The sequence below is a fragment of the Rhamphochromis longiceps genome, linkage group LG9 (genome assembly GCF_057381845.1).
Source record: "Rhamphochromis longiceps isolate RC_006_pf linkage group LG9, R_longiceps_female_GT1.1, whole genome shotgun sequence".
Lineage (NCBI taxonomy): Eukaryota > Metazoa > Chordata > Actinopteri > Cichliformes > Cichlidae > Rhamphochromis > Rhamphochromis longiceps.
The window spans coordinates 13,889,461-13,915,358 of NC_140565.1; the positions used below are offsets into that span (position 1 = coordinate 13,889,461).

General features: G+C 37.3%; 1 protein-coding gene and 1 pseudogene across 2 annotated transcripts; both read right to left on the reverse strand.

Moving 5' to 3' along the window:
• Positions 1 to 38: 38 nt before the first annotated feature.
• LOC146661996 (myelin-associated glycoprotein-like) lies at positions 39 to 4,715 on the reverse strand (annotated as a pseudogene).
• A 13,340-nt stretch (positions 4,716 to 18,055) lies between these two features.
• LOC146661997 (B-cell receptor CD22-like) lies at positions 18,056 to 21,484 on the reverse strand. Of its 2 annotated transcripts, XM_085418389.1 has the most exons (8): positions 21,352 to 21,484; positions 20,533 to 20,916; positions 19,895 to 20,200; positions 19,524 to 19,784; positions 19,336 to 19,423; positions 19,144 to 19,183; positions 18,759 to 18,986; positions 18,101 to 18,154 (listed from the first exon to the last, which is right to left on the reverse strand). In XM_085418389.1, the coding sequence occupies exons 1-8, from the start codon at positions 21,431 to 21,433 to the stop codon at positions 18,101 to 18,103; spliced, it is 1,443 nt and encodes a 480-aa protein (XP_085274515.1). In that variant the 5' UTR covers positions 21,434 to 21,484. The 2 variants fall into 2 exon arrangements, with proteins under 2 accessions (XP_085274514.1, XP_085274515.1); XM_085418388.1 differs by having other exon boundaries at positions 18,056 to 18,986.
• Positions 21,485 to 25,898: the final 4,414 nt, after the last annotated feature.

Genomic DNA, 25,898 nt, shown 5'->3' on the forward strand with positions numbered 1-25,898 from the left:
CTTACCCTAAATCTCTTCATAGCCCTTTTTAACTTCACCTAATAGGTCATGGGAATTTCTTTTTCTACTGACATCCAACCTGTGGGGAATACACACTGACAACAGCAAGACATCACAATTACCATGAATTCCAGGATTAAATGATTCTAATCCCTTTTCTTCAGCATTTTAAAAAAGTCAGCATGCTGCATTAATAAAATAAATACTGCAGATTCACACCACCAGGTGGTGATGACCTGACATCTCTGCTACACTTTTTATCCAAGTGTTTGGATAAAACACATTTGCAGTTTTTTGATACTTTTCCTTAATCCTTCGATGTTAAATGCATCTCACTGTGTTGAATGAGTGTTTAGGATAATTATTTTGTATGTCTTGCTTTGTGGTACATAAGAATGAATGAGATTTGAAAAATAAAATGTAATATTGTTACACCTTGTGAGTCCATATGTGTCTTACTTTAATATGGAAAAATGCCTACCATTTATAATCTGGAACAAAATAAATAAATAAAATAACCCCAAACCAACTGCAGAATCATTGGTCGCTGTTTTATTTTGTATTCTGACTGAAAGACCCTGATGATATGTGGAATTACTGGAATTCTTTGTATTTCTAGGACAGCTTGACTCTGAGGAAGTTCTTTCACAGAGTTTATTCACAGAGTGTAAAAAAGTTCAGTGAAGAAGATGTTGATGAATGTCAGACTTTGCAGTTAAACACTTATAAATTTAACACGTGTGTCTTAGGCATTTTTTAGTCAGCAAAGCTTTCCACAACATCAAGCAAATAAAATCCAAGAATTTGAATAAAAGATTTAATAATTACATTAATTCCAGTTGTAATGTATTGCCACTTCACATTTGCAAATGTAAAGAACACAAAATACAACTTATTAACTGCTTAATTTCATAATTGTATTGTACATATACAATTAAAATAAAGGGTTATTCTATTCTATTTGATAAGGCAGAGTTCTTAATTTAATATTTTTTAATAAAACATGCTTTAATGGCAACCCCTTAATTTTCACTAACATTTTGGCAAAATCCCACTTTGTCAAAAATTGTACTTAGTTTATTATTGTGTGATGAATCAGAAGTATCACAGTATCACATTTAATCTTTACAGAATTGCTTTCAGGATGGTTTTGTTGCATTTGGACATCATTTGAACAACATTTTTGTTAACTCTGATACATTTATACCAAGATATCTAACATACAAATAAATCACAGGAGAGCACACACAGCATCTGAGCATGGAAAAACTGTATAAACATGATCATAAACAAAGGAGCTATATTTAATCACCAGGAAGAAATAAACAGCAGTTAAATTGAGTACAGTATTTAATTTAGATTTGAGAAAAATTAAATGTGATTTGAAACAAATATTTTTAATGTGCAGGTAACATATTTGTGTCAGCAACTTTTTTTCTGTTTTCTGCTTTGAAGTGTGATACTTACCAAACAAAAACCATTAAGCAGAATAACATTACAGAAGTAAGAGGTCAACAATCCAAATGATTCCACCAATAAGTGGCCACAGTGTGACTCCAGATGAAATGAGACCTAAAGAAAAGATCAAGTAACAACAATTAATTTTGCATGGACACAAAGAAAAACTCATTTGAGAACAGATCTTGGCTACAGCTGTTACCTGCAACAGTCACACGAATCACTGCTGATGTCTGATTACCCAGATCATTAGTGGCCACACAGTAATAAACTCCTCCATCTGTTACATTGAAGCTGTAAATCTCTCCTTCAGATGCTTTCACAGCTCCATCTCTGCTCTTCTTGAACCAGGTGAAGTTGCTGACTGGAGGTTTGGCTCTGCTGAAGCAGGTCAGGTTCACCCAGCTGCCTGCTGACACCAAACCTGATGGACTGATGGATGCTGAGGTGTCTTTAGGAGGATCTGGAGAAAAAAAAATGAAGTCCTTTAAACATTTTTTTAATGACAGGATAAAAAAACAACAACCAAACAACGAGTGTCTTACATGAAACACTGAGAGTCTCTTCTGTCTCTGCTGTCTTGGTGTCGTTTCCTTGGTTCACAGGATATCTGGCAGAGCAGCTGATCTTCTTTCCATCATGTGTGTCTGACAGAGTGATGTTCTGCTGGATTTTAGTTGTAAAGCTTCCATCTGTGTTTTCCTCTATTTTGTTGTGAGAGTCTTGTTGGAGATTCCAGGTGAGTTGAGGAGGGGAGTGTGGACAGGGAGTGAGAGCTGAGCAGGTTATAGTGACAGACTCCTTCTCCTTCAGATCACCTTGGATTGTAATATTGGGCCTCCAAGGAGAATCTGTGGTTTCACATGAAACATTTTGTTACACCAATAACGCAGGAAATAGAGTCAAGAAAAAGATGCAGATCAGTGATACCATTGGATAATAAAAAATATACACCGTATGTAGTGGACAAAAAGTATTTGCATACATTTTTAACATGTTTTTAATTTTTCGTGGTTCTCTAAATATGTTTGAAGAACTAAAAAAATGTGTGTAAAAAAGTAAATAAGATATTGTACAAAATACCATTGCAAACTATGTTATGATTTTCAATCGCTGTCAGAGAACAATGCTCTTTTTGTATCTCATTGTAAGCACAGGCAATAGTGGAGAACAGAGAGAATCGCAGTAGGATTCTAGTTTGTGATGACCATTAGTTATTTTCCTTTGAAATCAACTTGTTATACAAACATGAATATGCATTCACATTGTGTATTTTGCATTATTGCATTCATGCTTTAACTGATATTTTAATTTGTTGCTTTGAGTTTTACTAGAAGGAGCCACTAAGAGTTTTTTCTTCATTTGCATGATTTTTTTCGATTTTTAATTTTCTGTTTTCTTGCAGTTTTGCTGAAGGCTTGTTCCTTTTTAAGGGCTTTGCACAAGTAGCTTAAGGTCTTCTGAACAAGATGGTTATTGAACTCTGTGAGGTTTGGATAATATGTGGTAAATATATCTGTTTGTTAACAGTGTGAAATATAGTTCGTATTTTAGGTTTTAAAAACTGTGTTTACTATACACTGTAAAATAAATTGTAATATAAAAGTATTTTACTGTGTATTTTACAGTTTTGCACTGTTCTTCTAGAACATCATTAAATTTACATCAATAGACTGTGATTTTACATTTCAAATGTAAATTAACGTAAAATCACTGTAAATCTAATAAAACATAATTTTCTTGTTTTTTAAATGCATGTCTGTACATATGCATACTTAGATTGTTAAAATACATTCACAAATGTATCATCATTTCACCAATATTTGTCCGTTATTTGAAAGATTGAACTGTTAAATTCAAATGTAATGCTATGGAAAAATATATAAAATGATTCTTATAAACTTTTTTTACATCAAATAATAATTATTATTATTGTTACTTAGGGCGATCGTGGCTCAAGAGTTGGCAGTTCGCCTTGTAATCAGAAGGTTGCCAGTTCGAGCCCCAGCTCAGAGACTCTCGGTCGTTGTGTGCTCGGGCAAGACACTTCACCTACCACCTACTGGTGATGGCCAGAGGGGAATTATAAAGTGGAATTGTAAAGCACTATATGAATGCAATCAATTATTATTTAAACCAACTGTTAACTGTATATTTTTGTACATTTCAGTATTATTATTCATATTGCCGCATTCATTGACCTTGTTTATAGGTAATTTCATTGTTTAATCACGTTAAAATGTTCTTAATTTAATGTTTAAAAGCACTTGAAAAAGGCAAAATCCCATGTAAAATTAGGCAACAAACTGTATTGTCATTACTGAAAATAACCGTATTTTTATGAGAAAGTTATTTTCTGTTATTTTCTGGTATTATTTTGGCTCCCCAGCTGCCGGAATATTACTTTTTTTTAGGATTTTTTTTTTTTTTACGGTGTAGAGCACTTTTGAACACATTATGAATTGTTTTTTTTTTCATCCCCCATGTCTTTGTTTCTCATGAAATGAAGTTACAATTTTCCATTACAAATCAATTAAACAGGTTGATTTGCACATTTGACCACAACTGCTTTGTGTTGTTTACACAAAAGTTGTAGCTGTTTAGGATTTATGTTCTTAATAAATTGAAAGAAAACTTTCTCACCTTTAATTGTTATTTTAAGAGGATCACAAACAGCTGTTGCTCTGTAGGGTCAGTTCATAATTCTGAAGTAGTATGTGTTTGTATAATTTGTGGTTAAATTGGAAAACAGAGTGGTGCAGTGTTTCTCCTTCAGGTTTCCTGTAATGTTCATTGGATAGATGTTAACTGTCCCACTGCTGTTGAAGATCTCATTGTTTGGATGTGCAAAAATATCAGAATGATTTTTAATCCACACTCCAAACACAGGTCTTGTGCTGTCAACCTTTTCTGTTCCAATTTCACTAAAGTTACATGGGATTTGTAAACAAGATCCACTCAGAGCTTCCATCTCTGTTGGTGCAGTGATGAACAGGTGTGAATCTTGAGGACAAGCAGCCAAAGTGCCTGGAAAAGGTAAGAGCTAAATTAAAAGGTGCAAATCTGAATGAAGATAAAAATTATAATGACAAAATCAACTCCAAGAGCCATGGATTTACTTCGTAAAGTATATCTATCTTCACTGATCTTTCAGACTATAAATGACTGTAATGAGACGGCTCACTTGGAATAAGGAGGAGACTCAGTAAAATGATGTCTGTCATGATGTTCACAGACTGGACTGTCACAAAACTCATCACCTGGAAAAAAAATATAAAAAGCCATAATTAGACAAATAAAAGATTAAAACAGAAAATCATGTCACAAATTTCTAAACCTAAGGAGTAAATTTAGGCAGTTACTTTTTAGAGTATTATACAATTTTATATAATTACTATATGTAAAAAAAAAAGTCTTACCAAATGATCAGGCTGCTACAGAGGAGAGACGACAACGTAAAAGTCAATGTGTGATTTTAGCAGAAACAGAGTGAGTGAAACACTTCTCAGTTTAGATGTTGTAATGTCAAAGCAAACAGGCCTGTGATGCTTTGGGCTTTCTGTCGTTCTTTATTCAGTCAGTCTTTTTATGTTCCCATCATGCACTCTGCTGACACTTCAGATGCTGCCACTCCCACCTGTCACCTGTCCTGACCCTCCTCTCACATTTTAACGTGTTCCTCATTCCCTCAAAATGTCCCTCATACATAAAGCTGCTCATTTCCATCAGTTGTCTTTTTACTTGTCTTTGTCTGAGCTTTCCAAAGATGTCCAAAGATTTCCAATTTTTTTATTCCTGCCAATTCTGAGCTTCATTTTCTGTGACCACTGGCTACTTTGACCTTTGCATACTTGTTTAATAACGTAAATTTAGACTTTTCATTTTATATCCCACTCCTGAGTTGTACTCTTAGTCCATAGATCTGATCACTTAAGACAATAAAATAAAAGTCTCACTTTTCTGTGAATAATAAAGAGCGAACTCAAGTTCATTACAGTATGTGTATGTGAGTACATCCTGCAAAGGCTGCCAGTCTATCTCATGGCAGTTAACCATTCAGGCTCACATTCACAGCTATCTAAATCACCAGTTAATCTACTGGTCTACACTATCTGCATGTCTTTGTATTGTGTAATGAAGCTGGAGTACCCAGAAAGAACTCACAGACAGGCCCTGGCTGGATGGTGGATTCATACTCACGGCCTTCTCGCTGTGAGGCAGTGGTTAGTGTCTGTGTAACTGTTTTATCATACTGTTTTATCACACTTTTAATATATTTATAGAGGTGCTTTTTATGCTAGCCTCCCTGCAGTCATTTGGACAAGTTTCTTGTTATTTAAGACATTTATTTCCATCTTCTTCTATCCTCCTCTGTCCTGTGGCAGTCAAATCCCAGCACAGAGCAGCTGATCTCTTCATAGTTTTCTTCCTCTGCTTATTTTTTAATTGACAGTTCTTAAGTAACCTGCTCTTCATTTATTTCATACAAGAAAATAAATCATATGTGATCTATCATATAGACCTTCTAATTTTGTAACCACCTGTTAGATATTTTAAAGTAAAAGAACAGATTGCTCAGGTACAGGTACTATAGTAAAAAAAAAACGATCTGAAGAGAGAAGGAGAAGTCTGTTGAGCTTGATGCTTTAGCTTTTACTACCTGTAAGTCCAGAGAGAATTTCTCCTTCTTTATCTGGGACTGGAGACTTTTCCTTGTTCCCATCTTGAGACAATATCTCACATTTTGACTGTTTCTGCAGGACACTCACTTTTCCGAAGTCTGGTTTTTAATCTCCACTTGGGAAAACAACTTGTGCCCTTTGGGTAGTGACAGATTCCTAGAAATTAGCTGTCTCTGATAGCTCTGGTAGCTGGCTTCGTCTTTAGAGATAGGGCAAAGAGCGGGTCCATTCAAGAGGGGCTCAGTGTAGAGCCACTTTTTCACCATATCAAAAGAAGCCAGTTGAGGCGGTTCAGGCATGTGACTAGCATGCCTGCAGTGGACCTTTTGGGTGGGGTAGAACCCAGGTACTCTGGAGAGATTTGGCTGGATAGATATAGGTATATAGCATGTGTCACTTTGAGTTTGATTGATGCCTTTGACCTTGGGACTTTCCCACCTGTCACCTGACTTGAAGTTTTGTTGCATCACTGTTCTGGGTAATACACCAGATCAGGGATGCATCAGAATCTTTGGTCAAAGCACATATGGCTGCTTATAGACACAGATTGATCATGGTAGTTAGCCTGCTTCTGTCAATTTTTCCTATGTTTTCTGTTAAGTAAGTGTAGGTGGCAGCTGGCCATTAGTTGGAGCTTGGAGGAGGCAACTTTAAACTGGGACCTGACATGACTGGCATTGCTCTGCTTAGTTCCTACTGCAGTGATCCTGTTGCTTCTACTCATACTATCCTATTCTGTTATCTTGTAATATTGTACATACGTCAAAGGTTTAACTGACTGATGAAGTACACATTGCTACACATATTATGCACATTATCAGACACATTATTAACTTTCTAAGCTTATTGAATACAAAGTATTCAGCAGCAGTCATGATAAGAAAGCGGCTTGATTTAACAAAGGAAAACTTTCTTCTTGCTCCATGATCAACCTCCAACTGTTAAATGTTTACTCAATATTACTGCAATGTAACAACAAAGTCAGTTTTTTCTAAACCCAAAACATCCCTTTCACATTCCCATAGACTGGGGTTGTCACCGAATTAGCTTCTGTGAGAAAAAAAAGGCTTTAGGTACTGACTTGCTTTTAGAACCAGCCTTAAGTGGCCTTTAGAGACACTACAGTTTTTACTGTAGTGTAAAAACTGTAGGAATTCCTCCTCTCTATACTTACACTCAATGAGCTCCTCCCTAACAAATGCCAAGTTATTTTCTCCATACTGTTTATATGTGCGTGTAATTTCATCGCAAAAATCCAACATCGGTGTACTCAAGTGCATAAGATGGAAGACAATTAATTCTGAAAAAATACAAACCAAGAGTTGTTTGTTGACAGTATAGTATTTTTTTTAACCTCTTACCACCCACCGGGTCCCTGGTGACAGGCTAGCCATGTCAGATGCCGGTCATTTAAGCGACCAATAATTTTTTGGAATTTAAATTGTGCTGACTCACTTTGTTCAGCACAACCCAGAGTAAAATGAAACATAAAACATAGTAGAACTTATTTTGTTAGACACAAGAACAATTCGAGCATCTTTTTTGGGAGCCAAGCCCAGGCTTAAAAGTTTTGCCGTACCCCTGGGACCAGCGCAAAGTTGTGTGGCAGGTCCTGGCATGGAAGCTGAGGGTCCAGCCAGCCGGAGAAAAGACCGGTTGATGCCTGGATGTGCATTGGAGCCGCACTACCCCCACAGCGCAGACTTTGCTACCTGCACAGAGCGTTTCAGGTGTTGCTTATGCAAAAGAGAATTGCAACAATACAGCGTGTTTCTCTACTTCAAGACACCTGCAACCTTTCACACAGTAAGCATGTCTGTTATAGCCTGCGCTTCATAAATGTCTGTTTGATTATTCAAACCTGGTTTAAAACGTGACTCATTTGTTGTCCAAAAACCTTTCCTCTTGATATGGAAAGTTACTGATTTAAAAATATATGTATATTTTCAAGTTTTTAGCTGGATGTGAAACATATGATAAACTCTTGAGCATATTTATATTGCAAAATCCATAATGGTTATGGCAAAATCTTTACCATAGATCATTTATAGGGAACAAAAAAAAAAAGAGGAAAGGAGGATAAAGTGTCACTTCAGCAAAGCTGCTGGGAGACAGAAGTGTTCACACGTTTTTAACAAAAGGCTTAAAACACAAAACTCTAATATCAGTTGCAACTGGTCAGATGATGAGTTTTACTTCTCACTGTTCACATTATGGTATGCTACTTTTGCTCTGTGGGACTGCAAAAATGTCTTTGTATTGATGGTATAAACCAGACTTTGTACTTTTTACTGTTTTTTCTTCTTTTGTTCACTCCTAGGCTGATAAAAAATCCAAAGACATTCGCTAACCACAAACACAGAACCCACTAACTAAATAACTATTAGCCTTACCTTCTGCTTGGATTTTAGATGTATTCCTCATGTTTACAGTCAGTCTACTATATAGGACTTGCTGCTTACACCCTGAGTTACACAATGAGTCTTTCAGATGTCCACAATGGAATAACCAGCTGCACACGTAGTTACACTGGACACCGCATGGTCTTATTTTTATTAGCCCTCGACTCAGTGGCAAAATGCTTACAATTAGTTACGGGGTCAGTTTCCTTTTCATCAGAATTATTTGCCTTCATCCAGACATAAGTTGAGCAATGGTTTTTACCAATTTCTCATTAAAGGGAAGCTGGATTTAAAAAGAACATGGGATGTAAGTTAAGGAAATACAAATATAAGTGTGACTATGGAGCACATCTCCTTCAGCGTTCATGATGACCCAAGTGGATGACATCAGGTGTTTCTCTCAGTCAGCTGACCAACTGTCTAGGGAAAAAAATCAGCTAATAGTTATTTAGCTAGTGGGTTCTGTGTTTGTGGTTAGTGGATGTCTTTGAATTTTTTATCAGCCTAGGAGTGAACAAAAGAAGAAAAAACAGTAAAGATGTAGACTGTGAAAATCTGGTTTATACCATCAATACAAAGACATTTTTGCAGTCCCACAGAGCAAAAGTAGCATACCATAATGTGAACAGTGAGAAGTAAAACTCATCATCTTACCAGTTGTAACTGATATTAGAGTTTTGTGTTTTAAGCCTTTTGTTAAAAACGTGTGAACACTTCTGTCTCCCAGCAGCTTTGCTGAAGTGACACTTTATCCTCCTTTCCTCTTTTTTTTGTTCCCTATTAATGATCTATGGTAATTAATAAAGATTTGTCATATTGTCCCTATAAAACACCATGTTTTTATAGAAATTATTATGATACAGAGATTTAGATTCTTGTTGCACGTTGTGCATGAAGTAAAAAAGTAATTTTATTAAGAGTGAATGTACTTTTATGTTTACCAACAGCTCGCGAAGTCCTCGGTCCAAACTGACTTTATAGTTTATAAATGTCAACTCAGAAAGCTCCTGTCGTGACCTCTCATCTGCAAGCATGCACAAACACACACACACACACACACACACACACACACACACACACACACACACACACACACACACACACACACACACACAGATTTGTTTCTCTTTTCATGTATATCCTACTACTAAGATGAGTGATTGAAAAAGAAAAACAGCTGTTTCTATAAAGCAAAAAGGAGAAAAAAAAGATTTCTAAAAAGGGAAATTTATTTTATTTATTTTTATTTTATTTTAATTTTCCTCAAACGTGTCAAATATATATTTTTATGTATATTTAAATGTCCACTGAGCTGTGAGCCATGGGGCGGTAATGCACTTTAACATTGGTTGCCAACCAAGAAGAAGAAGAAGCTATGAGCCAGGAGGAAGGGGGTGAGTGAGAGAGGGATTCGTTTATGCTACGATTCAGCACAGCAAGGGAGGGGGTGAGTAACTCAAATATGCTGTTAGCATGTTAGCTGAGCGATGCTACTGTGAACCGAGGAGCTATTATCTTGATGTGAGTTTCTACTCAGGGTTTTTTTCTTCCAATTCAGAGCAGAAATGTTTTTCTTAAGAAACTGGCTGTTGTTTATTTTCCCCACAATTTTAATTTAAAGCTAGATATATTTCTACTGATGAAAATAGTTTGCTAACAGCAACAGGGATGAGTCAGTGAGTCAGTTGGGCTTGTGAATCATGATTCACGAGTCAGTAAAGTGATTCTCGAGTATTGAACAATTCGTTCACAATTCACACTTCACTATAAAGAAGAACTCAGTAAGTACAAACAACCATAGTTTAAGGACATTTTCTAAAATAAAAAGGATTCATCATCTGCAGTTTGTGGGGGAAAAAAAGGTGTCACATTAACCCTTTAAGACCTACCATAGAACCAAATCCGCCACAGCTTATATTATATTTTTACATGCTGTGGAGCCATTTTTGGGAGCATTTCAAGTTGCTATACATCAATACAACCATTATAGCCCAAATTGTAATGATATGTATGCATTAAGTGCATAGTAATTACATAAATTGCAAAAAAGTGCAATAAACTACAAAGAAATTTAAAATCGTTTTTGTTTTTTTAACATATATTTCTAGTTAAAGAAATTTAAGAGGCTTATCCCTCAAAATTCTAAATACAAAAAAGTTGCACAAAATAGTTTCCTACCACAGGAAATTTACTTTAAGTGTCTTCATAGTTTTATTTTTGAAATACACCAATTTTTATATACTGCAGGAAAAATAAAAATAATTAAATAATAAATAAATAATAAATAATAATAATAAAGAAACGACACAGAAAGTCATAGAGTCAAACATAACTTTTAAAAACACCAGTATAAGCTCATAAGGTCCTGATGGTAAAAAACTACATTTCCACAAAATGACGTCACTTCCGGTTTCGGGCAGGTCATGGCGGACATGCGATAGTTCACGCTGATGGATGTAGGAAGTGTTACAAACAGCTGATCGGATCGGCAAAGCGTGTTTCTGGAACATTATGTTTTTGTTGCTGCAAGTGCATTTTATGCAGTTTTTGCAAAGCTTTATGTGGAATATGTCTGTGAAGGTTCTCAGTCATCCAGGTCATCGTAGTCAAAGGAGCTTGCAAAGAAAAGTGTCTGGACTTCTTTAAGTTGCTTGAAGACGTTTCACCTCTCATCCGAGAAGCTTCTTCAGTTCTAAGGTCAAATGGTGGAGAGTCCCAGATATAAACCTAGTGGGAGTAACAGAGGGACAAAAGGACCCCCTGATGATCCTCTAATCGCCTGAGCCAAGGTGTGAAACTGGGTGTGGGTTCCAATCAGCCAGAGTTTCGGGTGTGTTCATTGTGAAACCTGGCCCCACCTTATCATGCGAATTCCTGAGGTCAGATGGCCCAGGATGTGAGTGGGCATTAAGGCGTCTGGGAAGGGATCTCAAAACTGGATTATAGATGGCAGACAGTTGGTGTCGTAAACCCCCGCCTCTGTTCAAAGATGGTCGCTCACAGTGGACATAGATGGCTTCTTTCACTCCTCTTTCAAACCATCTGTCCTCTCTGTCCAAAATGTGAACATATATGTGGAACTATATGTGGAAGGAAACTGTGACCGAGGACAAGCTGATGGCATAAGATGTAAGTACAACTCCTCCGGTTTCATATGAAAAAAAAATTATTGCGCTAGCTTACGTGGTTGCAGTGCTACCGGGATTTAAAAATAGTTACGCAAAACAGAGCGTGCCCGCTCCGACCGGCTTTAAAGGGTTAAAAACAAATCAGTAGATTCACAAATTATGGATACAGACTCTTTTCAGCTATAGAGGTAGAGGTACACTTCATGTACTGATTAACATACAGTTCAAAGACTTGCATTAGTGTGCGCACTTGGGCACCTTTTATTTAGCGTGGTTATAACATTATGGATTTTGCTATATAAATATGCTCAAGAGTCTATCTATCTGTTTGACATACAGCTAAAAACTTGAAAATATACATGTATTTTTAAACCAGTAACTTTCCTTATCAAGAGGAAAGGTTTTTGGACAACAAATGAGTCACGTTTTAAACCAGGTTTGAATAATCAAACAGACATTTATGAAGCGCAGGCTATAACAGACATGCTTACCGTGTGAAAGGACCTTTATGCTGCGCACTGTGACTCACAGCAATGGTCCCGGGTCAGCCCTGACTTTGTGTTAAACTAATCCTAAAGTAATAATGTTATTTCTAATCACTGATATACCACAACTTTATCCTTTCAACAGCTAATGAAAGTTAGGGGACCTAGCTTCTATCGGATATTTATATAGAGATCCTCCAGCTTCAAACTGTATCACCCTTCAAGGACCTGAAGCTCCATAAAGCGCCCCTCCGACAGCCAAACCCATCTGTTCTCCAATTGAATAGTTAATTTTGTGATTGACATGACATTGACCAATCAGATGAAAGGAAAAAAATAGGCTCAAAATTTGTAGTTGAGTGCAGAGTTTCACATGTATTTTTTGGCTAAGTCCACATACAATCTTTTTTACACATACAAATCCTGATTTAAAAGTACAAAAACTGATTTACAAGTACAAAATATTTATGACCACAATTTGAGCCCATAGTCTTTTCTCTGGCTGGCTGGACCCTCAGCTTCCATGCCAGAATCTGCCACACAACTTCGCGCTGGTCCCTGGGGTACGGCAAAACTTGTAACCCTTAGTCCGGCTCCCAAAAAAGATGCTCGAGTTGTTCTTGTGTCTAAAAAAAAAAAGTTCTACTATGTTTTATGTTTCATTTTACTCTGGGTTGTGCTGAACAAAGTGAGTCAGCACAATTTAAATTCCAAAAAATTATTGGTTGTTTAAATGACCGGCATCGGACATGGCTAGCCTGTCACCAGGGACCCGGTGGGTGGTAAGAGGTAAAAAAAATACTATACTGTCAACAAACAACTCTTGGTTTGTATTTTTTCAGAATTAATTGTCTTCCATCTTATGCACTTGAGTACACCGATGTTGGATTTTTGCAATGAAATTACACGCACATATAAACAACGGACTCGTTCCCGGTGGGTGATGGGCTCTGCCAGGGCTGCCCTTTGTCACCGGTTCTGTTCATAATTTTTATGGACAGGATTTCTAGGCGCAGCCAAGTGGCGGAGGGCTTTCACTTTGGTGGCCTCAGAATCTCATCTCTGCTTTTTACGGATGATGTGGTTCTGTTGGCTTCATCGGGTGAGGGCCTCCAGCTCGCACTGGAGCGGTTCGCAGCCGAGTGTGAAGCAGCGGGAATGAGGATCAGCACCTCCAAATCTGAGGCCATGGTTCTCAGCCGGAAAAGGGTGGAGTGCCCACTCCGGGTTGGGGATGAGTTCCTGCCCCAAGTGGAGGAGGTCAAGTATCTCTGGGTCTTGTTCGCGAGTTATGGGAGAAGGGAGCCGGAGATCGACAGACGGATTGGGGCTGCGGCTGCAGTAATGCAGACGCTGCACCGGTCCGTCGTGGTGAAGAGGGAGCTGAGTGTAAAAGCGAAGCTCTCAATTTACCGGTCGATCTACGTCCCTACCCTCACCTATGGCCACGAGCTGTGGGTAGTGACCGAAAGAACGAGATCGCGGATACAAGCGGCAGAAATGAGCTTCCTCCGAAGGGTGGCTGGCCTCTCCCTTAGAGATAGGGTGAGAAGTTCGGCCATCCAGGAGGGGCTCAGAGTTAGAGCAGCTGCTGCTCCACATCGAAAGGAGCCGGCTGAGGTGGTTCGGGCATCTGACAAGGATGCCTCCTGGGCGCCTCCTGGGTGAGGTATTCTGGGCATGTCCCACCGGGAGGAGGCCCCGGGGCAGACCCAGGAGACGCTGGAGAGATTATATCTCTCGGCTGGCCTGGGAACGCCTTGGTGTTCCCCCGGATAAGCTGGAGGAGGTGGCTGGGGGTGGTCTGGGCCACTCTGCTTAGGCTGCTGCCCCCGCAACCTGGCCTAGGATAAAGCGGATGAAGATGGATGGATATAAACAGTATGGAGAAGATAACTTGGCATTCGTTAGGGAGGAGCTCATTGAGTGTAAGTATAGAGAGGAGGAATTCCGACCGTGATTTCTCATTCATGTACTCTGCATTGTGCATCGTATTGAGACTGTATATATATGTCCTTGTACCATGATTATTTCTTTTCAGAATAAAGGGCTAAGAAAGAAAATATTTAAGTTGAGTTAAGTGGTAAAAAAAAATTCTTCATAGACACTGGAGTTTTTGGAAAACTTTGGAACGTTGGGATGTTCTTTTTTTTGTTAGATGTTCAGTATAGTAAGCCATGTAAATAATAAATCTTTGATATAATATATATTTTGTCACTACTTATTTTTTTTAAATGAATTGAAAAAATCAATGTGAAGCGTTGTTTGGGAAGCTAAAGAGTGAGCTCTTTTCAGTGGGCTGAGCCATAAGAGAGCTTGAATTATCATCATTACTGCTTCGGTTCACACCAGAGAACTCTGAGTTTATTTAAAAATAATAATATGATAAGTTAACATACATGTCTGTGTTTTCATATATGAGATAACATTTCCTGGGTTGCCAATTTTTTTTTTTTCGGGTTTTTTGTCCAGCTCTAGTGAAGTTCACCTCGATGATTACTACTTAAGAATTAAAACATAGATGTGCAACATGTCAAGACTGATTCTTTCTAAGCCCTAGTTTGGCTCGCAAAGGAGTACATTTACACCAAGTGTCAGATTTTGGCTGACATTTAAATGGATTTATGATAAGGGACTCATTAAATAAAAGCGGAAACATTTAAACACATTGAGGAAGCTCGTCAACAGGAAGCTTCCCAGACAAACAAATTCCTGTAATAAAATTACCCAGTCATGTGGTCTGCCATTCTGTGTATTATCACCTCTTGCAATAGCTGCAGCAGTCACATTTGTGGTTGTGTTTATTTGGTTTAAATGACTGATTAACTGATTAACTTGCATTAATGCAGTTATAGCGTTAACATCAATTTAACGAGATTAACGCTGACAGCACTACTTAAAAATAATCAATTTGCACCCTGATGAGACTGAGCTAAAACTTTTCAACGTTTCAGTGTTCTCATAGCGGGTTTGTGATAGGAGAGCACGACTCAGGAGAGGGATAAAAAAAGCAAAGAGTTTTTAATTAGGGAAAATATAACAAAACAAAAATTTGATACAGACAAACAAAGAAGAAGTTCATGAGCATGGCAACATTAACTCATAAAGCAAAATACTGGAAAGCTGAGGCACAACAATAATGCAGAAGACAGGAAATGATGACATAAGCTGCTAAAAATACTATATACCTAATGAGAGAATGAGGAAAGTGGAAAAAAATCAATTTTATTTATAAAGTGAAAAATAACAACTATGGTCACCTCAAGGCACCTTACATTGTAAGGTAGACCCTACAATAATAAACAGGTTACTATGTAAGTGGAGGGACAGGTGAGGTGAATCTAGAGAAAGGTAGGTGGGAGTGGCAGCAACTAAAATGACAGCAGAGTGCATGATGGGAATATAAAAAGCAGACTGACTGAATAAAGAAAGACAGAAAACCAAAAGCATCACAGGTCTGTTTGCTTTAACATTAAAAGATCTAAACAGAGAAAAGTCTCATTGTTTCATCAACGACAGCAGTATTATTGTAATTCTTTCTTTTAATACTTTAAGTACATTTTCCTAATTTTAACAATTTCATTCTTCTAAAATTTTTCCTGTTTCCTATTTTATTTTCACTACAGGAGTAGTGTGCCTTCTCCATAAACATTACTTCTGTATCATTAACTGTAAAATTAAAATGAACACAAATACAAATCAGCTTGATGCGTCACACAAAGAGGTGCAGAAACGTCCCACACAACCACAACTACATCATTGCGCACACATACAAAGAGAGGGATGGATGAAATGCAGTACTTAACTCGATAAATCCAATAACAATATTTAAGGAGCTAACCTGAATGCTACAGCTCAAATTAAGTTATCTTATTTTTGAAAGGAGGATAGCATAGAATAGCATAGAGAATCATTCACTTTGGCAAACATGCCACACAGGTCAGTCATGTGGAGCAGCATAACATGTGATGGAAAAGTCCTGTTCGCTCTCATCGCTCTTCAACTGCTGTACAAGTATTTTTGCAACATCTACCACACAGAAAAGCACACTGCTCCATCTGCTGGCTGTTTAATGACTTTTCACCAAAACCCTTCAGGCAGGGAACAACTCTCATGAAACCATCCTGCCTAAAGAAGTGAAGAAAAAAAGAAAGTAATGCTCATTTTTTAAATGAGCATTTTTTGGGGGGTCCCATTTAAGCCATACTATGATCTCTGAGTGATTTAGTCAGCCTTTCATAAACATACATGAACGCTCTAATCAAATTCAGAGCACTCAAATTCAGTCGCACTGCATTACATCACAGTATTTGTTGAAATGTTACATGGTGCCTGATATTGTGTAATCCTTTGCTTTCTTAAAGACATTTGCTGCAAAAACAAATACAAAAATATACAACATCTGTTTAGTAATTCATTAGGATGCATAAGTACAGTTTTTGAGAAGGAAAATTTCCTGCAGTCCCAGAGTGCAGCTTAATGGCCGTTTTCCCAACACTCAAACCTATATCATTTGGCTCTGATAGAAAATAAATCTACCTAAATCAGTCAACATCATGTAGAAAGCTCTGTGTCTTCATGCTTCCTCTTTACACACTGAATGAAGAACTGAAGCAGATGGCACTGAAATCCAAAAAGTGACATCAAAGATGGATATGAAGAGCTTTTTAACTCTTCAAAACAAACAGCACATTGTCACATTGATTTAACTCAACATTAAAACAAAACAAAAGAAGAAATGAAACAACAGATAAGACAATAATAAAGAATGAATGCTTTTCTTGAGTTTTTCCCCCTTTCTAGTAACCCAACGCTGAAAGGATTTTAATTTTTTTTTCACTTATCCAGTTTTAATGGCTAAAAATACATTTTTAAGAAAGTATTACAGATAACATTACTGAGCACTTCCCGTTTTCAGCAGTCAGAGCCAAAGTCTGTACATGCCATGTAAATTACATTATATTTATGTTATAGTAACAAAGACAACACTGGACCATATGATAAAATATGTTAAATACTTAAATAAGATGAATTCACCAACAATTGAACATAATGGATAGTCATTTTTTATTGATTAAACCAAAACATTGCAATATGCAAAAAACCCCAAACAAAACCCTTTTTGGAATGGATGAATGGACCGGTGGCGAACAGATAAAAATAGTCTAACCTTTAACTATTTTTCACATAGATTCACATTGAATTTTTCTGTTTCTGGTTTCCTGTTTTCTCAACAGTTCAGAAGCCCAGACTCTGTAAGTTCTTAGTTTTCCAAAAATAAACTGTTAAATTGTTTCTGGTGTCTGAGTCGTGCATTTGGGTTCATATTTACTGGGATTATGACAGAGTGATCTGCCCAAACATTAGCTGTACACACAGCTGTTACACATCAGTGTTGTGAAGTACTAGCAGAGTCACAGGTTGTTAGTTGAGCACTGATGTCCAGACCAGCTGAACAGTGCTACACAAAGACAGAAATGCACTTCTGCACTGAAACTGACCCAAGCATTGCCTGAGCACAAATCCAATGATTACCAAAACCAGTTCATTGTAGAGTTTAAAAAGGTTTTTGATTTTGCTCTCTAAGAGGGTGAGGCTGCTAAATGCCTCTTTAATTCACAGCAGCTTAGTGGAATTTTAATTTGAATGCCATGTTCAGGTAGTGGGGAACAAAAGGTTTTGCACTGAACATTTTTGCATTATGCTGTAACTACCCTGGCAGTGAAAACTGATAACTATACATGGAAAGGCCAGAGAAAGACACTCCTATTGTGTGCATTTCCATTTCCTCTTTGCCTTTCCAACTCTCCAGGAGAACATTTAGATTACCCGATGCAGATCGGCAGTGTTAAACTTACCCTGGAGAAGCCAAAAGAAAATGCCCACCAGCATGAATGGGAATACTGGTTTGTGGTTCCAGTGCTGCATTTTAGACATCTGGGAACTCAGATGTTGGAACTTGGACTGATGTGTATCTGGAGTGATGCAGCATAACACTTCTAAAAAACACGTTAACGGATAGAGCCTGATCAATGCTCTGCGTATGGCTTATTTAGTGAGACAAAATACAGAACAATGGTAGTTCAGATTCAAAGTTTACAGTTTTAATTCTGTTTAGATTCAGTGCTGCCATCTTGACCTGTTAGTTCAGGGGGCGTGCCACAAAAACAATTTGGAAGCAGAACTTCAGAAATGCAACTGACAAAATCAAACAACAGCTCACACAGCGTAGCAGCATGCAAATACTTTAGGAACATAATAACTTAAAATATACTTTAAAAAAAAAGCGACAGTATGTTGAGGTTTTAAGTTTTAGTTTTGCAGAACAGCATCTGTTGTTGTGTAAAACTAGTTCTTTTTTTGGAGTGCTGCAATTTCTCACTTACTCATTTAGTCACATTTGCCATGAACACAGTTAATCATCTGAAAACAGCCGTGTAAAGTTAGCATGGAAAATAGGACATAAAAAAGCCATGGAATGGGATTTTAGTTGTTTTACTTCACTGAACTGTAGGCAGTGAAAATGACACATTTACAGGCACCATGTGTGTATTTATATGTTAATGTAAAATTATTTCACAACAGTTCTCATTTTTTCTGCACCTCAGCGTAGAGTTCCTCTTGGCCGTGAGCCCTTTGTTTTAAGCTTTTTTCTCGCTTTTTGATCTGTGCGTACACCGTATGCTGCTGCTGTCCACTGTCCCGCACTGAGTTAGACGATGCATCATATGCCAGTGTGGAGAAGCTGATCTCTCCATAATGGATGTTTTCTTCCTCTTCTTCCTTTTTACTTGCTGGTTCATCAACCTTCTGCTCTTCATCTATTTGAATCTATAGAGTTAAAAAACAGAAAGCTCGGTGAATTAGGTTCATTCTTATTCATGTTTTATTAAATAAATAGACTGCTCTGATGAAGTTACTGCTGTAATCGCCAAAACATTCAAGTAACCCTGCAGCTAGAATTTTTTTTTCTTTGTAATTTCCTTACCAGAATCTGTTGTTGAGTTTGTTGCTTTGACTTTAACGACCTGGAAGACACAAGAGGCAGTAAATAATTATCTCTGTGTATGTTAAATATATGTGAACAAAGTTAAGCTTGAAACAGAAATTTTTAATGTGTAGCTAAAATATCTGTGAGAGTAGCTAATTGTGTTTTTCTGCTTTGATGTGTGATACTTACCAAACAAAGATGATCAAGCAGAGGAGAATTATAAGTAAGAGTACAATGATCCCAATGATTACTCCAGGAAGTAGCCACAGTGTGTCTCCTAAAGAAAAACAAAGGTTACTACCTGAAGTTATTTTTAAAGTTTGGAGTTTGAATGGATAAAAAGAAACAGGAGCATGTAACACATGAGTGGCTTTTACCTCCAACAGTCACGTTAATCTCTGCTGATGTCTGATTACCCAGATCATTAGTGGCCACACAGTAATAAACTCCTCCATCTGTTACATTGAAGCTGTAAATCTCTCCTTCAGATACTTTCACAGCTCCATCTCTGCTCTTCTTGAACCAGGTGAAGTTGCTGACTGGAGGTTTGGCTCTGCTGGAGCAGGTCAGGTTCACCCAGCTGCCTGCTGACACCAAACCTGATGGACTGATGGATGCTGAGGTGTCTTTAGGAGCATCTGGAGAAAAAGATTGACAGAAATCACCATTATTCATTCTAAACAGTGGACCTCCCAATGAATCAAATGCTATGTTGACAGGATCCAACTACAAATTCTGATTTTCTTACATGAAACACTGAGAGTCTCTTCTGTCTCTGCTGTCTTGGTGTCTTTTCCTTGGTTCACAGGATATCTGGCAGAGCAGCTGATCTTCTTTCCATCATGTGTGTCTGACAGAGTGATGTTCTGCTGGATTTTAGTTGTAAAGCTTCCAACTGTGTTTTCCTCTATTTTGTTGTGAGAGTCTTGTTGGAGATTCCAGGTGAGTTGAGGAGGGGAGTGTGGACAGGGAGTGAGAGCTGAGCAGGTTATAGTGACAGACTCCTTCTCCTTCAGATCACCTGGGATTGTAATATTGGGCCTCCAAGGAGAATCTGTGGTTTCACATCACAGACATATTAACACTACAGAGCACACTGCAGTTTATACCAGTGTTTAAAATCTCTAAACCACTCATCTTATCTTAAATTTACATATAACTTTATTAATTTCATAAAGTCTTCATTTATTGAGTATTTATTTATTAAAGTATTTTTTTAGCTTAATAATAAAACATTCGACCAATATTAAACTGTATTCTGGGACAATCATTATGACTGAAATGTAATATTTCTTCAACAAATGCTGATGAAACTTAACTGAGGCAAGTCAAATAAACCCAATAAAGTAAAAATATAATTCTAATAAAAAACTCAAAATCACTCACCTCTGACTGTTATTTGAAGAGGATCACAAGAAGCTGTTGCTTTGAATGGTTCTCTCTCTACTCTGAAGAAGTATGTGTCTGTGTATGTGGTGGTTAAATTAGAAAACAGAGTGGTGCAGTCTCTCTGACTCAGGTTCCCAGTAATACTCATTGGATAGATGTTAACTGCTCCACTACTGTTGAAGATCACATTGTTTTGATTACCATCAAATTGGGATTGATTTTTAATCCACACTCCAAAGGTTTTTCTTGTGCTGTTATATTTCTGTTCGTCTTTGGGTCTGAAGCTACATGGGATTTGCAAACAAGATCCACTCAGTGCTTCCAGCTTCTTTGATGCATTTATGAAGACTGCTGCTTCATCAGGACATTTAGCCAAAGCACCTGTAAACACAGTGTCACAACTAACCTATTAATTAATTAATTTTATTACAATCATTAACTTGTCTTATTTTAATTTGTCCTCCATAGGACTTAAGATATAAACTTTAATCAAAGTACTCCTAAAATTAAATAATTGTTTATGTAAAATTAAATTTATAATAGATCATCCAGAAGTGACAGTCACATTTTCACCATCTGCCCTTTTTGATTAATGATGCTAAATTACATAGTTGTTGCTTGAAATATAATCTATTGTAACATGAACAACATGTCTTTGATTCTGTTGGTAACAAAAAGTATTTCAATTACCTGTCAGACTATGAACAGTATGAAAAAACAAAGCTTTATCTCCATCAGCCTTTTAACTTTGTTCCTTAAAGCTGATAATGATTTAAATCAATCCAATAATGCCTTTATAGTGAACAAACAGCTCACCTGAAACAAAGAGGACCATCAGTAACATGCCGACTATCACCATGTTCACACACAGCTCAGGAGAGGTTTTTACAGTGAACATAATTTCTTAACCAGAATTACAGGGGAACACATCGCCTAACTGTTGTTAGAATAAGGAAGCACAGAAGAGGACATACTGTTTAAGAAAGTGCAATGTCAGTTTGCTTGATCGTATTTGCTATAGGTGTTGAGAAATATTCTGCGGAAGTACAATCAGTTTGCTAATATCCTGTGATAGAGGAAGTCAGGCGATAGATTTTTAAAGTTTAAAATTACCTGTCAAAATAACCCACACACGCAAATACTTTTCACTAACTTGAGTTATTCCAAGCTTGCAGACTTTTACAGATTTTATAACTCAGAGTATCATACAGCAGGCAAGTAGCTGCACAGGTCTTGTGGAGCTATGAAAACACAAGTAATTGAGGAAAATTATGATTTCCTTAAACCTGAAAGTTTTAATCAACTATAAGTGAGTTTAAACCATTTTGGTTGTGCTAGAGGAAATTTGATTTGAGGACCCTTAAAAATAATGATATTTATAGTAGTAATCACAGAGCATCTTAGTATTATTTACTAACATTGTCATCAAATGTTATATTTTCCTAAGTTGTCTACTGACGTCAGTACAGGATAGAACGTCCAGTGTTGTTGATATCATGATGTTACAGTGCTCTCACACAGGGGGGTCATCAATCACCCAATACAGGGGTGTCCAACTCCAGGCCTCAAGGGCCAGTGTACTGCAGGTTTTAGATGTGTCCTTGATCCAACACAGCTGATTTAAATGGCCAAATGACCTCCTCAACATGTCTTGAAGTTCTCCAGAGGCCTGAACTAATCATTTGATTCAGGTGTATTGACCCAGGTTGATATCTAAAATCTGCTTATTTTTATTTGTTCTCCAAATAGTGTTAAAAGCGTTAGCTAATGTATCTTAAATCACTAGAGATTATTAACTAATTTGAACCTTCTGATCCACTAGTCTGCTGTTATATCGCAATTTGCCACCAAGGAGCTGATGTGCTTTAACTAAGCAGTGTGTTGTAAGATTAGGCCTCTGTTTTGATAAAGCTTAGAGTTAGTCCTCATCACATTCATCCACCCAGACCTCAGAGAGCATCTGGGTGGATGAATAGTAGGAGACTTAGGTGGCTGATGGACTTGGCAGGAGCCACTGAGCACGTCTTGTCCACTCCTTTTTCAATTCCCGTTAAGTTCAATTTATATAGTGCCAAATCACAATAACACTCGCCTCAAGATGCTTTATTCTGTAAGGAAAAGACCTTATAATAATAGAACGAAAGCCCAAACAACAACTTTGACAGTGGGAAGGAAAAACTCTCTTTTAACAGGAAGAAACCTCCAGCTCAGGGAGAGGCAGCCATCTGCTGTGACCATTTGGGGTGATGGAAGGATGAAAGGATAAAGACACTGTGGAAGAGAGCCAGAACTTAATGACTCATAATTAAAGGCAGAGTGGTGTATAAACACATAGTGAGTGAAAAATGTGAGAAGAAACATTTAGCAACCTAGGCTATTGCAACTTAACTGAGCAACAGTGCTGGTCTAGTTACTTGAAAATAGCAATTATTGACTAATTACTTCTCCAGGAAAGTAATCCTGTTACTTCACTGAATATTTTCAAAAGTAATTAGTTACTTTATTACTTAGTTACTTTTAAAAAACATGATACACAACTGAGTACATAATAAAGCAGTAGACTTTTCTGCATAATCCATCATATAAAATTGAATCAAATGAAAAAGTAATTTTTAAAACTTGTTTTATTACTTTTGACAGACAGACAGACGATCAGATAGATAGATAGATAGATAGATAGATAGATAGATAGATAGATAGATAGATAGATAGATAGATAGATAGATAGATAGATAGATAGATAGATGAAACTTTAATTCAGTTTCCAGTAGCACAGCTTTGACAGAAGTTGCATGTTACAGACACAATAAGGGGAATGAGAATAAGGATGTAAGCATAAATATACACATATACATATATATATAAATACAGAATATATAATGTATTTACTGGAGGGGATAGGGAGGGGAAACAGGGGGACAAGGAGGACAGGAACAACTGAGCTGTAGTGCTTTTTTACACTGTGCAATATTTGCAGTATTTTTTTTTGTGCAATATAGTCACTCAAATCTGCAATCCTAAATAGGATTGCAGATTTGAGTGACTATATTGCACAGTCGAATATAAAAAAAAAATACTGCAAATATTGCACAGTGTAAAAAAGCACTACAGCTCAGTTGTTCCTGTCCTCCTTGTCCCCCTGTTTCCCCTCCCTATCCCCTCCAGTGAGGAGTTAAACAGTTTGATGGCGTGTGGGACAAAGGACTTTTTAAGTCTGTTTGGGTCTGCTTTGACTTTGGGAGAAGCAACTTGTCGCTGAATAGGCTCCTCTGATTGTTTACGCCCATGTGCAGATGATGCACATGTTCCTGCCCTAACTATATGTTTTAGTGAAAAGGAAAGTTTTAAGCCTAATGTTAAAAGTAGAGATAGTGTCTGCCTCCCGTGTCTAAGCTGGGAGCTGATTCCACAGAAGAAGGACCTCACAATTTTACAGGAGGCCAAGTTAATGTCATCCAGAGTAAACATCTGGATAGTGACTATTTTTTTAGGGGCAAGTACAATAACATCAATTTTATCTGAATTTAGAAGCATGCATTTAGAGGTCATCCAGGTCTTTATTTCTTTAAGACATTCCTGCAGTTTAACTGTGGTACATAGCCCAATAATAGAGATAGCTTGATCTTATTTAAGATTGAAGCATTAAAAATGGTATGACTTCTTTTAGCAGTCTTAAAGGAATATGATCTAATAGACACTGATCATTTAGAGGCAGTAATTACTGAAGTAAGCTCAGAAGCATCAATCAGAGAGGGTGATTCCAAATATCAGCAGTGTTGAAGGTAATTGTTTAAAGGAGAGTGTTTGACAGTTATACCTTGGAGCCAAGTACCCAGAGTCATATACAGTGAGGATGCAACACTATTAATGAGATAACCAGGGCCGTGCAGAGAGGTTTAAAGGGGCGGGTGCTCAAAGTTAAAAAGGGGCACATTGAACCATGCTGAATAACAACAACACACATTCATCAAGAATCTAATATGGGAAGGGCAGGGCTGTGTTGATCTGAGACTGTAGACATTAAAAAGTCCATCGGAGAGATGGTAGCTGATTAAACAAGTGTCATGAGATAATAACAAAATGCAAAGATTGGTGACAGCGCTTGGAACCATAAGGCAACGAAAAACTGTGAGAAATAATTTAGGCTCTGCCTGTGAATCACTCTTTGCTTCTCTTCTTCCTTCCATCCCATCATTTCATACATCACTCTCCACTTGCTGTCTATCTGAGAACAAGGCACAACTTGCTATTGCAATAAACTATAATCTAATTATCCACACCTAACAACATTTGCACTTAATCGAAAATAAAATGATAACAGAAAAATGTTATAGCACTGCCTTTAGTAGCCTCACACAACTCTACTGTTTCCTCCTCATGTCCTTACCAGGCATGTCTGGACAATGTTATATCATGAGTAATATTTTTTTTAAAAATCCATCTGAATAAAACACACACATGCACGCACACACAGTGACATTTTAGACCTTCTTCAGAATACTGTATATACTATGGGCATCACTGTGCTGATCCAGAATCCTTTTTTTATTATTTATTACTAGAGCTACAATAATAAAGCAATGAGGAGGGGGAAGTAATAAATATGAAATAATGTATTTATGATGATTCCATTTGTTTCACTATCCACTCTGTGCAGGGCAAAGCTTATTACATTTTTAAACTGTAGAGATACAATCATTTTACTGCTGTAAAATCCAAATTTTGTCTTATTTAAAATATAAATCTAATATAATCTGCTTCTTAATGTATGTTCTTTAAAATACAGCGTGTGTTTTTTAATATATTATAATTATAATAATGCATAATTATGTGGACAAGCATATTAGATCGTTTTTTAGTGAAATATAATCCCTCCAGAAAGGCAGGAAAAGCCCGGAAACTTGCTTTAAAACTAAATATGTTCTAAATACTTTAAAACTAAATATGTTCCCTAAAACGGTGACAGAGCTACAGACCCATGACAGCCTTACACAGGTAGCCAGCAGCTATGACCAGCACTACTTGTGCAGTTAATAAAAGGACAGGTAATGTTTGTCGCGCTGTTGCACACACAGCACGCTTGTTTGTTTCAGTTCGTCAGTTGCAACAAGACAGCTTACCAACGTGTACGTAATAAGCCAATACTCCTGGGTGCTACACACTACAGTGTACGCTGTACACCTACTTACTGGTTTTGTTGCATCAGTCTGTGTCTCTGAGTTAACTTGTGTTTCTCCTACAGCTCCGGACCGCTAAAAATGCGCGTGCTCTTTGTCACTCTTCTCTTCCCCTTCATCCACAAACCAACCATGGCAGATGTTGTTACTCTCTGAGCCTGGTTCTGCTGGCAGTTTGTTTATGTT

Bases quoted from the DNA above. Each gene is read 5' to 3' on its own strand.
- LOC146661997 (XM_085418389.1), bottom strand. From the start codon at position 21,433: ATGTTCACTGTAAAAACCTCTCCTGAGCTGTGTGTGAACATGGTGATA. The intron at 19,184-19,335 runs GTAAGTATCACA...TGTGTCTTCCAG, and splicing joins TGCTTGATCATCTTTGTTTG to GTCGTTAAAGTCAAAGCAAC. The intron at 18,155-18,758 runs GTGCAGAAAAAA...CGTGTTTTTTAG, and splicing joins AAGAGGAACTCTACGCTGAG to AAGTGTTATGCTGCATCACT.